The sequence below is a fragment of the Suncus etruscus genome, chromosome 7 (assembly GCF_024139225.1).
Source record: "Suncus etruscus isolate mSunEtr1 chromosome 7, mSunEtr1.pri.cur, whole genome shotgun sequence".
Classification (NCBI taxonomy): domain Eukaryota; kingdom Metazoa; phylum Chordata; class Mammalia; order Eulipotyphla; family Soricidae; genus Suncus; species Suncus etruscus.
This window is the reverse complement of record NC_064854.1, coordinates 48,367,200-48,388,204: the sequence shown is the minus strand read 5'-3', so window position 1 is coordinate 48,388,204 and position 21,005 is coordinate 48,367,200. Positions and strand designations below refer to the sequence as shown.

General features: G+C 36.0%; 1 protein-coding gene across 3 annotated transcripts in view; it reads right to left on the bottom strand.

Annotated features, from left to right (window-relative positions):
- The window catches only part of AKT3 (AKT serine/threonine kinase 3), a 344,608-nt gene that overhangs the window by 149,597 nt on the left and 174,006 nt on the right, over positions 1-21,005 (bottom strand). For all 3 annotated transcript variants that reach the window (XM_049776508.1, XM_049776506.1, XM_049776507.1), the window contains one exon: positions 4,749-4,893. In XM_049776508.1, the coding sequence (XP_049632465.1) occupies positions 4,749-4,893 (145 nt within the window). The remainder of the gene's footprint in view (positions 1-4,748; positions 4,894-21,005) is intronic.

Below are 21,005 nucleotides of genomic sequence, written 5' to 3'. Positions count from 1 at the left end.
CCACCTGCGTTGATGGCATAGGTGTGAGCATAGCTGCCTTCCAAAAATGTACCCCACAAACATTCCCAAATACATCTAAAATAGCAACAGTTTCACAAGAACTTTTTGGAAATGTGTTACAGGCAAGATGAAATTCAAGAAAAAGGTAAGTGTATAGGAAAAGTTAAGAGTGATTTTTGATGGTGGCATGATAACTTTAGAACTTTGGTGGTGAGTATAATAATATTAAAACTTTATGAAGGCATAAAGCTTGTTTCATGGAATTCATAACAATGCCAACCAGTGATTAAACAATGACGGCCAGAGAAACACTTCAAATGACTGGAGCTCATGTCTTCATAACAGGGACCCTAGGTTCAATCCCCTGCATCATAAGGACCTTTGATCTTTTATAAAATATATAATGAGATTATTTGGCATTTGTCTTTCATCTAATTTCACTTAAAGTGATAAAAAAATGCATTAGTTCATCTTTTCTTACAGCTGAGTAGTATTCCTTTGTTTATCTGTACCACAAATTCTTTATCTACACAAGTATACTACAATTCTTTGTCTGTGGTTGCCACTTCCCATATCTTGCTATTATAAATAGTAATGCAATGAACATAGATGTGCATATATTTTTCAATTAGAGTTTCCTTTCTGTGTAATTGGAAGAGATACCAAGAGTGAAATCTCTGGTCATATGTTATATCTATTTTTAATTTTTTGAGAAGTCTCCATCTGTTTCTCATAGAGACTGACCCAGTTTAGAGTCCAACCAACAGTGAGTGAGGGTTCCTTATTCACTACATCTCCAACAGCACTGGTTATTTCTGAACTTTTTAATATAGGCCATTGTAACAGAGTGAGGTGATGTCTCATTGTCTTTCTGATTTACATTTCCATGACAATCAGTGATGATAAACACTTTCCATATATCTGTTTACCATCTCTATGCTTTATTTCAATAAACTACGCATTTTCAACTTCTATCTGCCTCAATGGCATCTTATTGGTAATCTTAGTACTAGGAAGAATTTTAGCAATTCCAGAGATTTAAATACAGCTGGTATAGCATGTTACTGTCAAGATAGTTTATAATTCAAAAGATCAAATGGGTATTTTTAAATTTACATACAGTCAAACTTGAAATTAACTGCATATATTTATACATATAAGGCACAAGATTTCTTAAATTTGAGCATGTGGAAAATAGGGTTTTTTTTCCATTGTATAATTACTGAGAAACAAAATTAATTTGATTCTTAGAAATAAAGAGACTCGAGTTTTCAATGATAGACTACAATTTTCCCACATTTAATTGAGATCCAGCAAAAAGTATTATTCTGCCAAACATCAAAAGGAACAAGAACCACCAAAACTAGAATAGATGCATGCAGAAAGAGACTCTCATTCACTCCTGGTGGGAATGTCGACTGGTCCAAAGTTTTGGGAAAACAACATGGGCATTCCTCAAAAAAAAAAAAAAAAAAAAAGATAAACTGAGCTCCCATATGACATAACAATACTGCTCCTGCAAATATATCTTGGAGGTGCAAAAACACAATGCAATAAAGACATCTGTATTTTAATATTCTTTGCAGCACTATTCACAATAGACAGAATCTGGAAACAAATCAAGTACCTGGGAACAGATGTGTGGATAAAGAAACTATGGTACAACTACACAATAGAAGACTATGCAACTGTTAAGGAAAAATGAAGTCAAATGAAATCTGCCTATACTTGGACGACTATAGAGCGTATTGTGCTGAGTGAAATGAATCAGAGAAGGATGGACATAGAATAATTGCATTCATTTGTGGGATATTAAAAAGAAGATAATATTATAATACTACCCAAAGACAATAAAAATGAAGGCCAGGAAGTCTAGTCATGGTAGAAAGCTTGCCAAAAAGGTGGAGAGAGTATAGTTAGAATAAAGAAGGGACCACTATGGAAACAAAAATTGGAAATTATCACTCTGGACAAGGAGATTTAGTGCTGAAAGGAGATAAAGTTATGTGTATGATATTCCTTCAGTAACAGTATTGCAAATCTCAGTACCTGAAAGGATAAATAGAAGAGAAAGGGGGATGGAGAAAGAGAGAAAGAGAGAGACAGAGAACATCTGCCAGGTGCCAGAGAGGCAAGCAAGTAAGGGGGAAGGCATCTAGGTACAAGGGAGGGAGGAGGGCATCTGGGAACATTGGTGGTGGGAAACAGGCACTGGTGAAGGGATGGATGTTGAACACTATATGACTGAAACTCAATCATGAACACCTTTGTAACTCTTACCTCATGGTTCAATTAAAAATGATTCAATGAAAAATGTATTAAATAAAAGTGATTTAAAAATTTAGTTAAGGATAACTGACAAACTAAGATGTAACTTCAGATGCTTATAGAACTTAAAAGGAGGATACTTTGAAATCATGCACTCAAGATTTCAAGGAGTTATTATGATTATTTTTCCATGGTATTGAAGCCACAACTGGCAGCTCTCAGGGCTTACCCGATGGGCCTTCAATGGGATGCCAGTGATTGAATTTGAGTCAGCCTCACGTAAAACTAGTGCTCCACTCTTTCATTTTAGTCACTGTGATTTATAATACTGTTAATGATAGACTCTTATGCATAACACATTCCAGCCAAAACCCTCCATCAGTGTTTTGCTTCTCTCTACTGATGTCGTCATGTCCATCCCACTTCACAACTCCACTGACCTTTGGAACAAAAAAGGATGGATCTTTAGGAAATTACACTAAGTAAAAGAAGCAAGAAAGTGAAAGACTATTACTAAATGACTTTACTCATATATTAAATATGATAAAATGATAGCAAACTGGCAAAAACAAAGATAACTAACTTGGTGAAAACCTGCAGATTAAAAGAGAGAAAAGAAACTTCTTATAAATAGGAATAGTTCACTCATCTATGGGTTTTAAAAAAAATAAAAGACACTATTGTAATAATGCCCAGAGATGAGGGCCAAAGGACTGGCTCATGATATGACGCTTACCACAGTGTGCAGTTAAGTGAGTGCAGTTAAGAGAAATAACTATACTAACAACTACCACGACAATGTTAATGAGTGAGAGAAGTATAATGCCTTGTCTCGAATACAGGCAGGGGGTAGGTGAGGAGGGAGATAGGGGGCATTGGTGGTGGAAATGTTGCACTGGTAAAGATGGGGGGTGTTCTTTTTATGACTGAAACCTAACTACAGCCATGTTTGTAATCACGGTGTTTAAATAAACATATTTTTTTTAAACAAAAGAAGAATGACACTTTCTCAAAGGTGGTCAGAGCAATCAGGATTGACTCAGGAGTGAAGCTACACCTCAAAAATACTATGATACTGTGAATAAATGATAAGATAACTGAAAATTCAAGAAATGCTTGAGATGGTGAGGCTTGGGTCACACTCAGCAGTGATCAGGGACTGAATTTTGTTCTGTTCTGTGCTGGGTGACTACTGATAAGTGTTCAGGAGATACATATCATGCCAGGGATTTGAACCAAGGTCATAGTTAATGAATGAGGCTGCATTCAAGGCAAGTGTTTTACCTCCTGAACTATCCTCTGGCCCCTCAAAATAAAAATATTTTAAGATTTTATAAAATTAATGTTTTCTTAGAAATGAGAGTGATAGTTCAGCTGGTAGAACACTTATCCTAAATAAGGCCAAACTGGGCTTGATCCCTGGAACCTACAGGTTCCCCTCAAGCCCTGCCATAAGATGCCTTTGCTAGAACCAGAAGCAAGCACCACACATTGTCAGGTTGTGGCCTAAATACAAAAAAATAATGACTTCTTACATGAAGATTTATACTATAACAAATATAGTTAAACATTATAAAAGTATGCTCATTTACCATTTACCACAAATACCATTTAATCTTACGATCCAAATTTTACAACAAAAACTCTGCTTTATAACTTCGTATACCAATTGAAATTATTTTATAATTATAAGAAATTAATTGACATATTATTCTGGATCTCTGAGGGAAAAATTCAATTTCCCGCAGTGGCTCACCAGCCATTAAGAAAACAAGTCATTATTTTTAAGATTGTTTATTTTTCTGTTAAAAATTGTGAGGTAAAGAAACTGAGAAAAAGTATAACTATAATCTTAGGACACAGATAGCTATTTCTACTTCCACATTCAGAAGCACACAAAGTGTCAAAATGAACAGCATAAACTGATTAGAGAATATTTTTCAAATTTCTAAAATGATATTAAAAATAACAAAGATAAAGTTAAAAATTATAAAGTTGTGACACACATTAAGTCACAACTACCTAACAATTTCTATCAACATTCTGGGTGCTAAATGTTAAGCCAATGCATCAAATTGATGCTTTAAGAAGGGCTTGGGTTAGGTGCCTGCCTTGCATGTGGCCCTACTACCAACCTGCGTTCAATCCCCAGCATACCATACGTTCCCTATAAACTCCCCTTAGCAAGTTTAGAGTAATTTCTGAGCACAGAGTTAGGAGTAAGCCCTTATTAAAACTAGGTTTGCCCACCAAAAAATAAAATATTTTATTTTATTAATAATAAAATATTATTTATTTTATTATTATAAAATAATGCATTATTTTATTTTATATAACAAGTTATTTCAGATTAATCTATCCCTACACTTGTACAAATATTTTTGCCCAATGTGCACTGGCATTTTCCCTGCAAATACAGTATTTACTATATTTCATCCATACATAAATTCTGTGTAGGGCAATAACTTATTATTTTCTACCTTTCTTTTATGATGGGTCGTAGATGCATCCATCTCTTCCTCCCCTATATTATCAATTTGTGAAGTTGGACTACAATTCATTCTCTCCTCTTCTTGCCTCTGTAGTCTGTCTGCTACTGCTTGAATAGCTTCTGTCCATTCTTCTCTATTAAAATTAAGCAAAATTTTACATTAATAGAAATAATTCAAATATTTATAAAATCAATACAAATAGTTTATTCCAGTATAATATGTGCATACAAACATATTTTATTCTCTCATATTTACTCCAAGATGAAACTGATCCTGAAGAGCATTTACATTATAGGCTTGAAGTTTGTTTTTAATTTCAGACTAAGTTTTCTATAATGTCATATATAATCTATCCTTGTGCATTTAAAATGTATACTCTGCTACTTTTAGGTGTATTCTTTAAATATTGATTATATCAAGGTACTTTGTATTATTAAATATTTACTGATTTTTATCTAGTTATTTTATCAAGTTGTGAAAAAATGTTAAGGGTCCAGAGAAAAGTCCAGTGGTTGCAGTACATGTCTTACCAGAGAAAAAGTACATTGGTTGCAGTACATATCTTACTGATCCCTTGCAAGCTACTCTAGCATCTTACAGCGCTCTGGGCATCACTGAATTTGATATCATAGGGTGCAGTGAGAAACTCCAAATGTGGCCGGGGACACCTCCTTGTACCACCTAGGTCACCTGGCTAATCCCCAGAATCACAAAGCCTGAGAAGTACTGCCTCCTTTGGTCTTGGCACTGAAAGACCAGTCTTACAGGCTGAGAATTACAGAGGAGCTTGGGCTTCCTGAGTATCACTTGAGAGCAACTGTAACACTCAAGTTTTCATCTCCAAATACAGGTGTGGGATAGTATTTTTCTCTTTTAAACTTTTACATGCATACATACTCAATGTTAAATTACTCATTTCAATTGGCCCTTTTCTCATTATTTTATAAAGTCCCTTTATTCCACAGGGAATTTTATTTTGAAATCTGACATACCGTCCTTCCTATGCTTACTAGTTTTTGATATCTTTTTTAAAATCTATGACATTTAAAATATATCCATTGGGGCTGTGAATGTAGTTCAGTTATAAAGTATACATTATGGAGGAGGCCCTGGATATTGATTTCTGGCATCAAAATAAAAATAAATGCATTAAAGCACAGACTTTTAGGGGGGCACAATGCTGGAGAATAAACCCAGGTCATATGCATAAAAGACTAAAAGTACATCTTAATTCAGTACTTAATAATTCTATTTTTTGTCAGTTCTAACACTCTACCTTTTAATTATAGTTCTTAATACATTAGCATTTAAATATTAGAAAATACAATAAAATAAGGCATTCTTGGGGCCGGAGAGATAGCATGGAGGTAGGGCATTTGCCTTGCATGCAGAAGGTCGGTGGTTGGAATTCCGGTATCCCATATGGTCCCCCGAGCCTGCCAGGAGTGATTTCTGAGCTTAGAGCCAGGAGTAACTCATGAGTGCTGCCAGGTGTGACACAAAAACCAAAAATAAATAAATAAAATAAGGCATTTTCACCATTTTTTCCTTCGACCTCAACTTAAGTGTAACTATAATTTTTGTTCTTTATATAATTACAACAAAAATGTTATTTAGAATGGTAGTACCTGTAACACTAATGTGGCTTTACTGACCTACTTAACATTTTAATTGCATTTCACTCTTCCTTCATATTTTCTGTCATCATAGTATTAGTTTAGCCTGTCTGAAGAATACACTCCTTTACTGCAGTTTTTTTTTTTGGGGGGGGGGAAGGGTAGATTTGTTGGGGTATGCACAGTAGTGCTCAAGCACCTTGCTCCTGGATCTGTGTTCAGGGAATCATAAAACTATGCCTGATTATTTTCAGGAGCCCTTAAGCAGTGCCAATGATGAAATTGTAGTAAACTGTAAGAAAACCAAGCACCTTACCACTTGTTTGGCTGAAATATTGACAAATTGCTTTTGTTCTTGGAATTTTTTATGAGAATTTATTTCTTAGCACTTTTAAAGGTAACATTCCATTATTCACAACTATTGCCAATTCTATATATTCTATGTCTATGTCATTATTTCTATTTTATTTTGGAGGACTTGTTGCTGCTTCGACTGGATATATATTTTTTCTATCTGCTTTGAAGACTTTCCATTGTCATTTCTGAATACTATTCTTGGTATTTTTGTATTAATTTGTTAATTTTTTTATTTAAATAAAATGCATCACACAGTTGACATAACTGTAATACATTTGTTTTAAGATAAGGGAAAGCAAAGTTATTGAGAAAAATAGAAAGAAAATAGTAAGAAAACTAAAAAATAAAATGTAAGAAAAGAAAAAGGAAAGTTCAGTAGGAAGTCTATTTGTGGAAATTATTGTCATTAAATTTCAGTCATTAATAACAATAATAACAATATCAGAAGTCAATAATATAATTAGAAGGTTTAGTAAGCTTTTTTTTAAAGATAAGAAATAAAAAAATACAATAAAAAAGGTATGTGTGTGGCAGCTGTTGTTGTTTGCATAGGCACAGCAAAACTTGTGAAAAACAGAAATGAATAACCTTTGGTCTTAAAACAAGGAGACCTTACCCATGAAGTATCCTGGCATAAAAACAACTTCAGGCTCCAGGGCATGCTAAGTTGTCTAACCCCAAAGTTTTTTTCTGTTGTCCCAGTAAAAGCTCTTCACAATCACGGTTGTAGCTGTCAGGTTTCTGTGGTTAGAGATCCTAGTTTCTGTACAGATCCTATGTCGAAGTTAGGGTGATGCAGAGCATCTTCTGGTTTCATCACACCATTAGACAACAATGCAGAGAACCCTGATTTGAAAGCAGGTTGTTGCTGTTGCCAAGTCATTAGTGTGTCATATGAACGCACTCTGGAATAAATCAATGCCAGGGCAGCAGTAGGGCCTTCTTTGGTAGAAGTCCGATTCATGGTACTGGTATAGAAAACTGTGCTGTTTCCATAGATGGGGTCCAAAGTTCAGGGCTAAATGGCCAATATCTGATCTTCTGAAGCCTAAGCCAACTCCCTATGACAAGTGTTCAGGGTGTAAGGCACCACTGCAATATAATATTTAGGTGTTCCTATCTCTATTAGATAAGAACTTGTCAGCACATGCAAGATTTCTCCATTTTAATGTGCCTATGCAAAAAAGGAACAATGCTAAATGGTACTACTGTACATAAGGGGGTAAAAACAAGCTAAACAATCCCTATAACCTGACTATAAGCTGAACACAGAACACTAGAGAAACTTGTCTACTAGAACCCCCTACTAAATAAATCCCCCCAAATGGGGGAAATTGCCACTAAGTTAGAAGAGAGACAGTGTTACACTTATTAAGGAAATACAGCTAAAGAAATATTCAAAGGAGATATACATGTCCCCTTTAAGTCTTTTGAAATAGTCTGGAAGAATAGGATAAAATCTGGAGCACAGCTTTCACCTATGATTTGGTCTTGTAAAGTTTAAAAAATGGCTCCCAGCAGTCAGCTATCAGGAAATGTCCTCAAGCTGGGGACTTATTAGAAACTGAATCTGGTAGCAAGCAACAGTCTGCAGTGAAGGAGATGGGAGAAAAAGGACTGCCTGAAGCAATTAGCAGCAATGGCAGTGGCAGCTTCTTCTCGGGCTAAGAATTAATCTTTTCGGGGCCGGGCGGTGGCGCTAAAGGTAAGGTGCCTGACTTGCCAGTGCTAGCCTTGGACGGACCGCGGTTCGATCCCCCCGTGTCCCATATGGTCCCCCAAGCCAGGAGCAACTTCTGAGAGCATAGCCAGGAGTAACCCCTGAGCGTTACCGGGTGTGGCCCAAAAACCAAAAAAAAAAAAAAAAAAGAATTAATCTTTTCACTTTGAGAGGTGGCTGGCAGCTGGCTGGGGTGGGAGGCATGTTCAGCTTCCTGAGTTTAGAACTGAGGGTAAAAATGGTTAAATGGGTGTAAATAACAGATGGGAGTGTGAGAGTGAAGGGTTAGAAAAGAATTTTTAAGGTATTAAGAGAATGGGGGGGAAGGAAGGGTTATATTTAACAGGGAAAGGGCAGTATACAATATAGACATTATATATATTACAGATGGACATTAGACAGACACTGAGGTGGCCAACACATACACTCATGCACACACATAGACAGACACTGAGGATTGATCCATGGGTTGTAGTAGAAAACTGACCCAGGTGAAATGGGACAGAATGCTTACAAAATATAAAGCTGCCAAGTCAGATGGAAAGGTTCTCCATTTTCTAGGCCAATCACGATTGGTGAGGGTAAACTTTACTAAAGAAAGCTTTTGTTGATTAGATTGTGTATAGTGCATTCTTAAAAATAATCATAATTTTTAAGTCTAAAAAAATAAATGATTATGGTAATATCACTGTAAGAGGAGTCCACACCATGAAATATCGTCTAGCAGGTCGTGAGCATTCAGGTTCCTTTCCTAAAGCAATCTAAATTATGAGCTTATGGTATAATGGTAAACTACCTACAATCAAAAACAGATTACAATAACATATTCAATGAATGAGCTCTGTAACTGGAGTTCATGGCATGCGTTTGCATTTCCATTGCTATCTGTGGACATAAACAGTAGATTATTTTAGCAGGCAAAATTAAGTAGAAAATGATTAGATTAAAATTATTTTCATGGCATTATCATAATGAGCCCTTTCTTCTGAGTCTAATATAATATAGAATTGGAAGGTGGAACTGGGGTGACCAACTTATATCTACAAGTAGCATTGTGGACATAAAGATCAATCAGTTATTGTAAACATAGTAAAACTGAGACATTAAAACTACTTATAGTGAGCACTATAGCGGGAGTCTATAGCTTCCAAATGCATTCTTTACCCGTTTCTGTAGATAAAAGCATTAGAACATTATTATAGACATCTATAAAGAGCAGTTGATTGAACACTTGCTGAAACTAAACAGCTAATTCCATTCTTGATGGAAGAGTTTAATCCATTGACATTTAAGGGAACTATAGATAGAAAGGGCTGTTGTGCCATTATATTGTGAAGGGTTGTTGTTACAACTGGGGGTTTGGTTTGTGTAATTGCTCTTTGAATAGCCCATTTAGGATTGGTTTGGTTAGCACAAATATTGCAAGTTATTTTTTTGTCTGAGAATGTTTTTAACACTCCCTCACATGTAATTGAGAATTTTGCTGGGTAGTGGACTCTAGGTTGAATTTTCTTTTGTTCAGTAGTTTGAATATATCATTCCACTCTTTTCTCGCCTGGATTGTTTCAAATGGAAGATCTTGTTTAATTTTATTTTTAATAAAATCTTTATTTAAGCACCATGAGAACAGGCATGAGTATAGTTGGGTTTCAGTCATAAACAGAAAACTGCCCTTCACCAGTACAACATTTCCACTACCAATGCCCCCCCCCCACTCCTTCCTTCCCACCTCTGTATTCGAGACAGGCATTCTACTTCTCTCACTCATTAAGATAGTCAAGATAGTTGTTAGTATAGTTATTTCCCTAATTGCACTCACCACTCTTTGTGGTGAGCTTCATATTGTGAGCCAGTCCTTTCGGCCCTCATCTGTATTGTCTCTGGGCATTACAATGATGCCCTTAATTTTTTTTTAAATAAAAATTTTCTTAAAATTTCTTAAAATATTTCTTAACATTTTTCTTAGATGAGTATGACTATTCTGTGTCTCTCTCCCTCTGACTTATTTCACTTAGCACAATAGATTCCATGTATATCCATGTATATGAACATTTCATTACTTCACCTCTCCTGACAGATGAATATTATGGAATCATATTATTCCATTGTGTATATGTACTACAGATCTTTAGCCATTGATCTGTTGAAGGGCACCTTGGCTGTTTCCAGAGTCTGGCTATTTTAAATAGCACTGCAATGAATATAGGTGTGAGGAAGGGATTTTTGAATTGTATTTTTGTGTTCCTAGGGTATATATCCATAGGCATGGTATGGGAGCTCAATTTCCAGTTTTGTTTTGTTTTGTTTTTGTTTGTTTTTTGGGTCACACCTGGCAGCTCTCAGGGATTACTACTTCTGGCTCTACTCTCAGAAATCGCTCCTGGCAGGTTAGAGGGACCATATGGGATCCAGGATTCGAACCACCATCCTTCTGCATGCAAGGCAAATGCCTTACCTCTATGCTATCTCTCCGGCCCAATTTCCAGTTTTTTGAGGAATCTCCATATGGTTTTCCATACAGGCTGAAATACAAGGCATTCTGACCAGCACTGAATGAAAGTTCCTTTCTCTCCACATCCCCGCCAGCACTAATTATTCATGTTCTTTGTGATGTGTGCCAGTCTCTGTGGTGTGAGATGGTACCTCATTGTTTTGATTTGCATCTCCTTGATGATTGGTGATGTGGAGCATTTTTTCATGTGCCTTTTGGCCGTGTGTATTTCTTCTTTGAGGAGATGTCTGTTCATTTCTTTTCACCATTTATTGACGGGTCAGATTTTTTTTTCTTGTTAAGTTCTATCAGCACCTTATATATTTTCAATATTAGCCCCTTATCTGATGGTATTGGGTGAATAGTTTCTCCCATTCTGTGGGTGGCTTTTGGATCCTAGGCACTAATTCCTTTGAGGTGCAGAAGCTTCCCTGTTAATATAGTTCCATCTATTTACCTATGCTTCCACTTGTTTAGAGAGTACTGTTAGTTTCCTCCTTGAAGATGCCTTTAGTCTCAATGTCAGGGAGTGTTTTACCTGCGTGTTGTTCTACATACCTTATGTTTAATTCTTACGTTGTTTTTTTATACTTGAGTTATTTTTTGTCTATTACTGCTTTAAAGAATCGATCTCTCTCTCTCTCTCTCTCTCTCTCTCTCTCTCTCTCTCTCTCTCTCTCTCTCTCTCTCTCTGTTTTTGCCGTTTGGATCACTAATTGTCTTGCGTTGCCTGTTATGGTCTATTTTGTTTGGCACTCTTTTGCCTCTTGGATTTGCAGAGAAACCTCTTTCTCAATGGTGCACAAGTTCCCTCATTAATTGTTCTTCCCCTTTTCCATTTCTTCCTCTTCAGAAATTCCTATAATTCTAAGATTATTTCTCTTGTCTGTTCATTTAGTACTTTACATTTTCTTCCAGGGTTTTCTCTCCTTTCATTTTTTACTTCTTTATTACCGCTGGCTTGTAATTTATCTTCAAGTTCGACTATGTGATTCTCCACCTGTGTAATTCTACCATTATGGCTTGCTAACATGTTTTTTAGTTCCTTCAATTCCATTTGTATGGATTCTCTCATCTTTTCAAAGAGTTCTTCTTTGATTTAGTTGAATTGTTCTATAGATTTCTTAATTTTACAGGCTAGTTGATTTCCATTGCTCCTTGATTTCCATTGCTATATCATTAAGTGTTGATTTCAGGTCCTCATCTCTAAGGTTCAGGTGTTTGGGTGGAATTGGAGAATTGCCAGGATTTCTATCCATATCCCTCACAGTAGATGTCTTCTTTAGCTTCCCCACTGATCTTTTCATTTAGTGGTTTAGAGTGCTGGAGTATCAGGATGTTGAAAGAAGTGCTAGATCCAATTGCAAGGAAGTCTATAATATATACAGTATTGAAAAGACTTTGGTTTGACAAACAGAGGACTGATGGGAAAAAAGAGAGTTTCAGTGATGGCACTGGAACCCAGAAAAAGACTGAGGGGAGGCTGGCGAGGAGGCCCCTATGAACTTGGTAGAGGCGATTAGGACTGAAACCTCCCTGTTCCTGCCCAGACACAGACCTCATTGTCCCCAGAAAACAAAGATTCAACAATGGCTCTGGGACCTGGAAGGATGCAGGGAAATATCCAAAAAGAAATCCTATTTGCATTTGGTGGAAGGGATTAAGGCATGATGTTCTCTATTCCCTCCCCAATACCAACCTGGCTGGTCACAAAAGGGCAGATGAAGAGTGATGGCACTGAATCCAGGACTCAGTATTTTAGTATTCTTAGTATTTTTACCCACAATAGGGTTCTTGGATAAATAGCTTAATAGCTTTAGATATTTTAAACATTATTTACTTTTTATTGCATGGTACAATGTTTGCCATCATGTTTGTGGAGTACAAAATTACTGACACTACAAACAGCATGATAGTGTCCTAAACCCTCTACTAGTATAAGACCAGTTTTCTATTCACTGTTCTCCAAGCTATCAAAAGATGTTGTCCATTCCGTTTCTTTGTTTTTAAAATATATATCATGTTAGAGAAATCATCTAGTATTTGTCCATCTCCTTCTAATTTCACTTAATATGACCTCACTAGAACTCTATACAAGGAGTAGCCAAAGGCAAGATTTTATCTTTTCTTACAGCTCAGTATTATCCATCTTGTATATTTATAACTTACTTATCCACTCATCTGTTTTGGGTTGTTTCCTTACAGTGTCTATTATACATAAGTGTGAACAAATCTTTTTTACGACATACTTTTATTTTAGGCACTATGGGTACAATATTGATAGTAGAAGAGTTTCAGGTATAAAACATTCCAATAGTATCCTCTCAAACATGTCAGCATCTATTGCTATGGACATTTGTTCCCTTACATTGATTATACTGCAGATATGAGTGATGAAAGTTTATTTTTATTTTTGAGACATCTCTATAATATTTTATAGAATCCTAATTATTTTACATTCCCACAAGTTATAAATCAGAATTTCCTCATTTCTTCCGAGCATGGTGTTTTACTTTTTTTTATTTGTTATAAACTCTGGTATGAGGTACTACCTCACTGTTTTGATTTCAATTCTGTAATAAGTAACGAGAACTTTTTCATACATCCATTAGCTTATGTATCTTTTCTTTGAGGAAATGTCTACTCATCTCTCTCCATTATTTTAATGGAGTTTATTTTTGTTGTTGAACTGTGGAAAAGTATTTTGTGTAACTTGGATATTAGTACTTTATCAGACGCAAAGTACAAATATTTTCTCTTATTCAGTAGGCTATCTTTTAATTTTAGTCCTAGTTTGTTTCACCAAGCAAATTTTCAGTTTTATATAATGCTAATTATTTTTCTGAAGTTAAATCACTGAGGATCCTTTGAATTCAGCATCTTGGAGATTTTCACATATGAAAATTATTAATTCAAGGTAATATCAATATATTTTAATAAGCTCATTTTTGTATATGGTCCAATAATAGTGATCAAATGTAACACTTTATAGGTGGTATCCAGTTTTCCAAGCATCATTTGTAGAGGACACTTTCTTCGCTCTGCCTTCTATATAGCACCTGTTATGAATAAATTTTTCATACATCTGTTGGTTTACTCTGAGCTCTCAATTCTATTCCACATGCCTAAAGGACTACATTTATTCTTGTATTCTACCATTTGATTACTACAGATTTATCAGTATAATTTGAAATTGGGGAATGCAATGGTTTCCCATTTAATTTCTTTGTCAAATTTGCTTTTGATTTTCAAGGGAATTCCAAACAATTTTAGCAGTGTTTATCCAATTTGTTGAAAAATATCACTGGTTTTTGAAAGGCCTTCTATTGAACCTGCATAATGCTTTGGGGAGCATGACCATTTTGAGGATGTTGATTCTCGTTGAGTCCATGACCATGAAATAGTTTTATATTTTTTTGTCTTCTATTTCTTTGAATAGTGATTTGTGATTTTTCTATGGATATTTCATTCACATGCTGTGTAAAGTTGGTTCTTAGGTATCTGATGTCTTTGGATACTTAAATGACACTTTTATTTTTCTTTACTTCTAGAACTTTGTGTACAGAAATACTCGGTCTGGAGAGATAAGCACTTGCCATATATGTGGCCAACCCATGTTCAATTTCCCAGCACCCCATATTACTCCCAGTTCTCAGCCCCATAAGGACTGATCTCTGAGCTCAGAATCAGAATAAGTCTTGATCACAACCAAGGTGTGTACACTCTCCCCAAAAGAAATACAATCTTTTAATATTAACTTTGTAGTCTCCTATTTTTCTATATTATTTCTAATGTGTTGGTTGGAATTCATTTCTTTTCATTAATATTTTAATTAAATCACAGTAAGATAGTTACAATGTTGTTTGTGATTCAATTTCAGTCATACAGATGTTTCAATGTTAATCCCATCACCAGTGCACATTTTCAACCACCAATATCCTTAGTTTCATTTCTATCTTCCATCATTCCCTGCCTGCCTCTCTGGCAGATATTTTTCATATCTCTCTCTCTCTCTCTCTCTTTCTCTCTCTTTCTCTCTCTCTCTCTTCTCTCTCTCCTCTCTCTCTCTCCCCTCTCTCTCATTCATGGTAATCTTAGTTTCCTATTTGAATGCTTTTTCTTTTCTTTTCTTTTCTTTCTTTCTTTTTTTTTTTTTTGTTTAAATATAGTTTCAAAAATGGGCATGCTAGTTTTGGAACTGATTTTTATTATTAAAGCAATTATTTTTAATTTTCAACCATTATCTCTTTATGACTCTTTTTCTTCTTTGAGATGCTCATTATGTACAGAGATTGTCTTATGGCTTCATTTGTCTTATATCCACATCTGCTTTTATTTTTATTATTTTATCTCCTAACATTTCATTCCAGTTAGTTAATTATAAGCTTTTGACTTCAACTATTTTCTCTAATACTAAGTCTTGATTATTGCTAAAACTTTTAAGCAGTCATAAATTTTATTTTTTAATTTTAGGATTTCCATTTTTCTCTTTACAATTTTGTTTTCAAATGAATTTTCCAATTTTAACCACTACTTCCTTGAACATACTAATAATTAGCTTTCAATTTCTTTCTGATAACTCCCCATTATCTAAAACTTCAATGAATATGATTCTGCTATATTTTCTGTCAATGTGAACGCATGTTCTTGATTTTATGTGTATTTGTTTATTTTCCTATTAGTCTTCAAATACATACATAAAAAAATAAAGAATCAGTTAAAAGTCTAAGAAAATATTCCTGGGGAAATAAATAGTACAGCAGGAAAGGCACTTGCTTTTACAGTGGCCAACCTGGGTTCTATTTCCCAGCAATCCACATGGTCTCCTGGATTGATCCTTAGTACAGAGCCAGGAGTAATCCCTGAGCATTGCCTGGTGTGAACCAAGAATAAAAAATAAAAAGAAGACATTAATTTGATCGTTATTTATATTTATTTTAACAGCTAATTAGGGAACTAAATTATGTTTTTCAAAATAAAGGCCTGTAAAATGTATTCTAAGCAGCATTAATAAAAGGTAATCCTAAGTGCCTAAGGAGGTAAGCCCATATATTTCTTGTATCCCCATTATTAAAATTGGATCAAGTTCTGTAAATTGTTAAAGTGTTCTCCCTTTAGTTGATGCAGGATTGCAGAATGACTCTCAGCTTTTATAGTTAAATAAAAATTTCAACATCTTAGAAACATATTCTACAGTTTTAGACTAGAAAAATCAGAGGTTTCTGCTCTGGGTGTTTTTTCCCATAATTTTTTTGTTCCCATAATTTTTCACAGTCATAAGGCTCTGCAGGATCTCTTCTTTTTAACATTTTTTTCATATTTTCTAAATATTTTAGGTGAACTAATAACCAAAATTACCTAATGTACCATAATTAAACCATATAAAGCATGCATATGCCAAATAATATAGTAAAGATGAGGGGCTGTTACTGTGAATGAGACTAAAAAATATTAGAAGTAAAATGAAAAGCATCCACTGAATACAACAGTATACTAAGAAAACCAAGTATACTAAGAAAGTTTGAAAAGGAGATCAAAGGATCTGTGAATGTGTGATATGAGGTACTACTTACAGCATGATAAAAGGGTAATGCAAGAAAATATTCTTAGCAATGGAAAAAATGGCCAAAAATCCATAATTTATGTAATAGCCATGAAAATAATTAAGTCTTACAAAATTTAAGTAGTTCAGTTTAGCTTGTATGTATACATATATAAATGCGTTTATGTGCGGATATGGGTAAAGAGAAAACAAGGTAATGACAATTAAAAAGATTAGCTGTAAGAAATGGAAATAACTGGGTCTGTCATGTGAAAATTTCTTGTGCCATATATTACATAAAAGTAATATTTAAGGGGCCAGAGCAGTGGCGAGGAGCGGTAAGGCATCTGCCTTAACTAGGACGGACCGTGATTCGATCCCCTGGCGTCCCATATGGTCTCCCCCAAGCCAGGAGCGATTTCTGAGTGCATAGCCAGGAGTAACCCCTGAGCATCACCGAGCGTGGCCCCCCAAAATTAATAATAATATTTAAGAATAGTTATGTTGGTCCCGGAGAGATAGCACAGTGGCGTTTGCCTTGCAAGTAGCCGATGCAGAAACAAAGGTGGCTGGTTCGAATCCCGGTGTCCCATATGGTCCCCTGTGCCTGCCAGGAGCTATTTCTGAGCAGATAGCCAGGAGTAACCCCTGAGCACCGCCAGGTGTGACCCAACACCAAAAAAAAAAAAAAAAAAAAAAAAAAAAAAAAAAGAATAGTCATAGTACATTCATTGAAATCAGCTGAAAAGACATCTGCTCTCATTAAACATTGCTTTCTATCAAACTGATAGGATTAGACAAAATTTTATTATCTTGCAGATGCTATTGTTACAGAAGGATTGAGTGAATTATATAATAAACAGAAATGAGAAGGTTCTATTCCAAATATAAAAAAAAACAAAAGCATAAAATAAAAGCATAAAATTAATTTCAAGTAAGAAGAGTACAAACAGAGGATGGAACAGTAAAGTGGACAGAGCATCTGCGTTCAAAAGAAGCCAAACCTGAGTTCCTTCCCTCACTCTTACATGGTGCAGAATGCAGAGCCAAACAAACCACACACACACACACAAACACAGACACACACAGACACACACACACACACACACACACACACACACAGAGCGAAAAAATGGGGGGGTGCCCGAAAAAAGTTATATGCAATATTCTGAATTTATTGTGAAAAACCAGTGAGAAAACCATAAAAGGAATTAACTAAATGAAAACTCAAAGTCTATATATAATACTAACTATTCTATATGCATCTGTATTTTCATTTTAGTTTTTGGCCCACACCTGGTGGCATTCAGGGATTACTCCTGGCTCTGCACTCAGAAATCACTCCTGGCAGGCAGGCTCGGGGGGGTTATATGGGATGCCGAGGATTGAACCTGGGTCCATCCCACATTGGCCATGTGCCAGGAAAATGTCCTACCTCTATGCTATGACTCCAGCCCCTGTATTTTCCTTTTAAAAGTGAAGGCTAGGGGCCGGGTAGGTGGCGCTGGAGGTAAGGTGTCTGCCTTGCAAGCGCTAGCCAAGGAAGGACCGTGGTTCGATCCCCCGGCATCCCATATGGTCCCCCCAAGCCAGGGGCGATTTCTGAGCACATAGCCAGGAGTAACCCCTGAGCGTCAAACGGGTGTGGCCCAAAAACCAAAAGAAAAAAAAAAAAAGTGAAGGCTAGAGTGATAACACAATGGGAAAACGTGCACATGGCTGACCCAGGACAGACCTCTGTTCAATCCCTGGCACCCCATATGGTCCCCCAAGCCAGGAGCTATTTCTGAGCACAATGCCAGGAGTAACCCCTGAGCATCACCGGCTGTGGCCCAAAAAACAAAACAAAAACAAAAAAGTGAAGGCAATGTAGTTAAAGTGTTCAAATAAATTTTCCTTAAATATTAGAAAATCTAAAATGTGCTTTAAAAGTATACTAATGACATTAACAAAATGATGAACACAAAACCACAGACACTTTTCTCTCTGAAGATACCCTCTAAACAACAATATTTTGATTAATAAGTTTTGTGATAAGATAAATCAAAAATCAGTATAGTGATTCATATATCCCAAAAGAGCTGCACTGAAGTCTGCAGAGTAATCTGTGGCACTAAGTTATCATAGTACCTTCCACTTTCTCTCTATTTCAGAGACAGATGGAAACTTCCATTTTTCCTGGGAAAAAGAAATTAAAGCTAGAAAATGAAAATGAAACCTGGTATCTATTTTTTTTTTGTTTTTGGGCCACACCCATTTGATGCTCAAGGGTTACTCCTGGCTATGAGCTCAGAAATCGCTCCTGTCTTAGGGGGACCATATGGGACCCCGGGGGATCGAACTCGGTCCTTCCTACGCTAGAGCTTGCAAGGCAGACACCTTACCTCTAGAGCCACCTTCCCAGCCCCAAAACCTGGTATCTAATCTGTCTTGAGGAGACTGCCTGATAGGCTTCTCTCTTGCTTCAATTAACATGTGAACTATAAAAGGGACCAGGCCTTGGCCACTAAAAAAAAATATATGTTGGATTAAAACTTATTCACCGTAGTCCCCCTTTCCAGTTTTGTATACAATAAGCAGGAAAAATACCCTAATTCTCAGGGAGAGATAGAACTGGAAAAAGTTGTGCAAACAACAGTCTATTTCTCTTTCAATTATCTGAAAGCACTGACTAGACCAGGTAAATTCTAGATGCAAGAATACAAAGCACACCTGGTGGAGAGCTGATGCCTCCTAGAACACATGCACGGAAGACAGGATGACAAAACTCAGACACCTCTCTTTCAGGGGTTTAAGAGAAAACAGAATGTATATCTTGTTATCTCTGGAAAATTCATGACACTGGTTTCTAGTACTTTCAGTACCTAGTGGACAACCCACCATATAAGAAGTCTAGGGATTTGGGGTGGGGGATGTAGCACAGAGGACTACAAATGTAAAAAGAGCTACTTTTTAAGTGAGTCCAGAAGCATGCTATAATACAGAAAGGCACTACCTGGGGAAGATATGAGCTCCAGAAAACAGAAAGCTAAAGGTCTAGCTAATTAGATATGCAATCATAAAGAAATGACCTCCCAAGAATATGACATCTACAGAAAAGGTTTGAATGGCCCTGGAAATTTCTAACTGGGTTGAACAGTCAAATTCATTCCCTGTACAAAGTCAGTATATAAAGATGAAAGAGACTAATATTTTTTTTTCTAATAGGAATATCCTAAAACAAACGTAACAAACGTAGAGGCAATCAAAAACAGGGAAAGATGGCTGAATCAATGAAATGTTTCTAGAAACCATTTCTAAAAAAAGTAAATGAGTTACCTGAGAAAAAAATTCAAACTAACCATCAGATACTCAATATTCTCTCTTAGTAACATAATTCATTAAAGACAAAAAATATCAAGAGAGAAAATATAGTAAAAATGGGGAAATATTCTTTAATATGACAATCCAATTACAACATAGATTACACTTGGATACACAAACAGTCCTTTTTTGTTTGATTGTGTTTGTTTTTTTTTTTTTTTTTTTTTTGGTTTTTCGGGCCACACACATTTAATGCTCAGGGGTTACTCCTGGCTAAGGCTCAGAAATTGCCCCTGGCTTGGAGGGACCATATGGGACGCCGGGGGATCGAACCACGGTCCTGATCCTTGGCTAGCGCTTGCAAGGCAGACACCTTACCTCTAGCGCCACCTCGCCGGCCCCAATTGTGTTTTTCTTTTTGGGCCACAATTGGCAATGCTGAGGAATTTATTCCAGGCTCTGCATGCAGAAACCACTCCTGGAAGTACTCAGGGACCATATAGGATACTAGGGATAAAACCTGGGCCAAATGCATGCAAGGCAAGCATCCTATCTGCTGTAAAAATCTCTCTGATCCCTAGACTAGATTTTTAAAACAATCTAAATATCAACTGATAAATGAAGTCTTATTTTATTAAAAAGTTAAATAGGTAGGGACTTGCACTCAGGTGACCTGGGTTAGATTCCTGGCATCCCATACAGTCCCCAAGTCTACCAGGAGTGATTCCTGAGCACAGGGTGTGGCTCTAACATCCTCCCCAAATATAAAAGTTTTAGTCTCTAAAATGTGGTAAAAACAAACTACACTCTTTCTTTTCTATCCAAAGTAAATGAGAAAAGATTCAAAAAATGTAGTTGAGATAGCAGGTGAAAAGCAGGGATAAAAGACTCCAAACTTATAACATATAATAAAATAAGTCTAGGATTTTTAATTGGGGGGGGGCACACATAGAAATGCTTAAGAATTATTCCTGACTTTGCACTCAGAACTTACTCCAGGCAGTGTTTAGGTAACTATATGGGATCTGGTATTGAACCCAAGTTGGTGATGTGAAAGGCTGGTGTCCTACCCATTGTAATATCTCTCCAGTCCCACATACAAAAAATTTAGCGGACTAAATATATACTTTTAGTTTACAATAGAAAATTTGATATTTGAAAATGCATTTTATTATTTTATTGGGAAGTAGTATACCTTGCTCTATTTAAGTCTCAT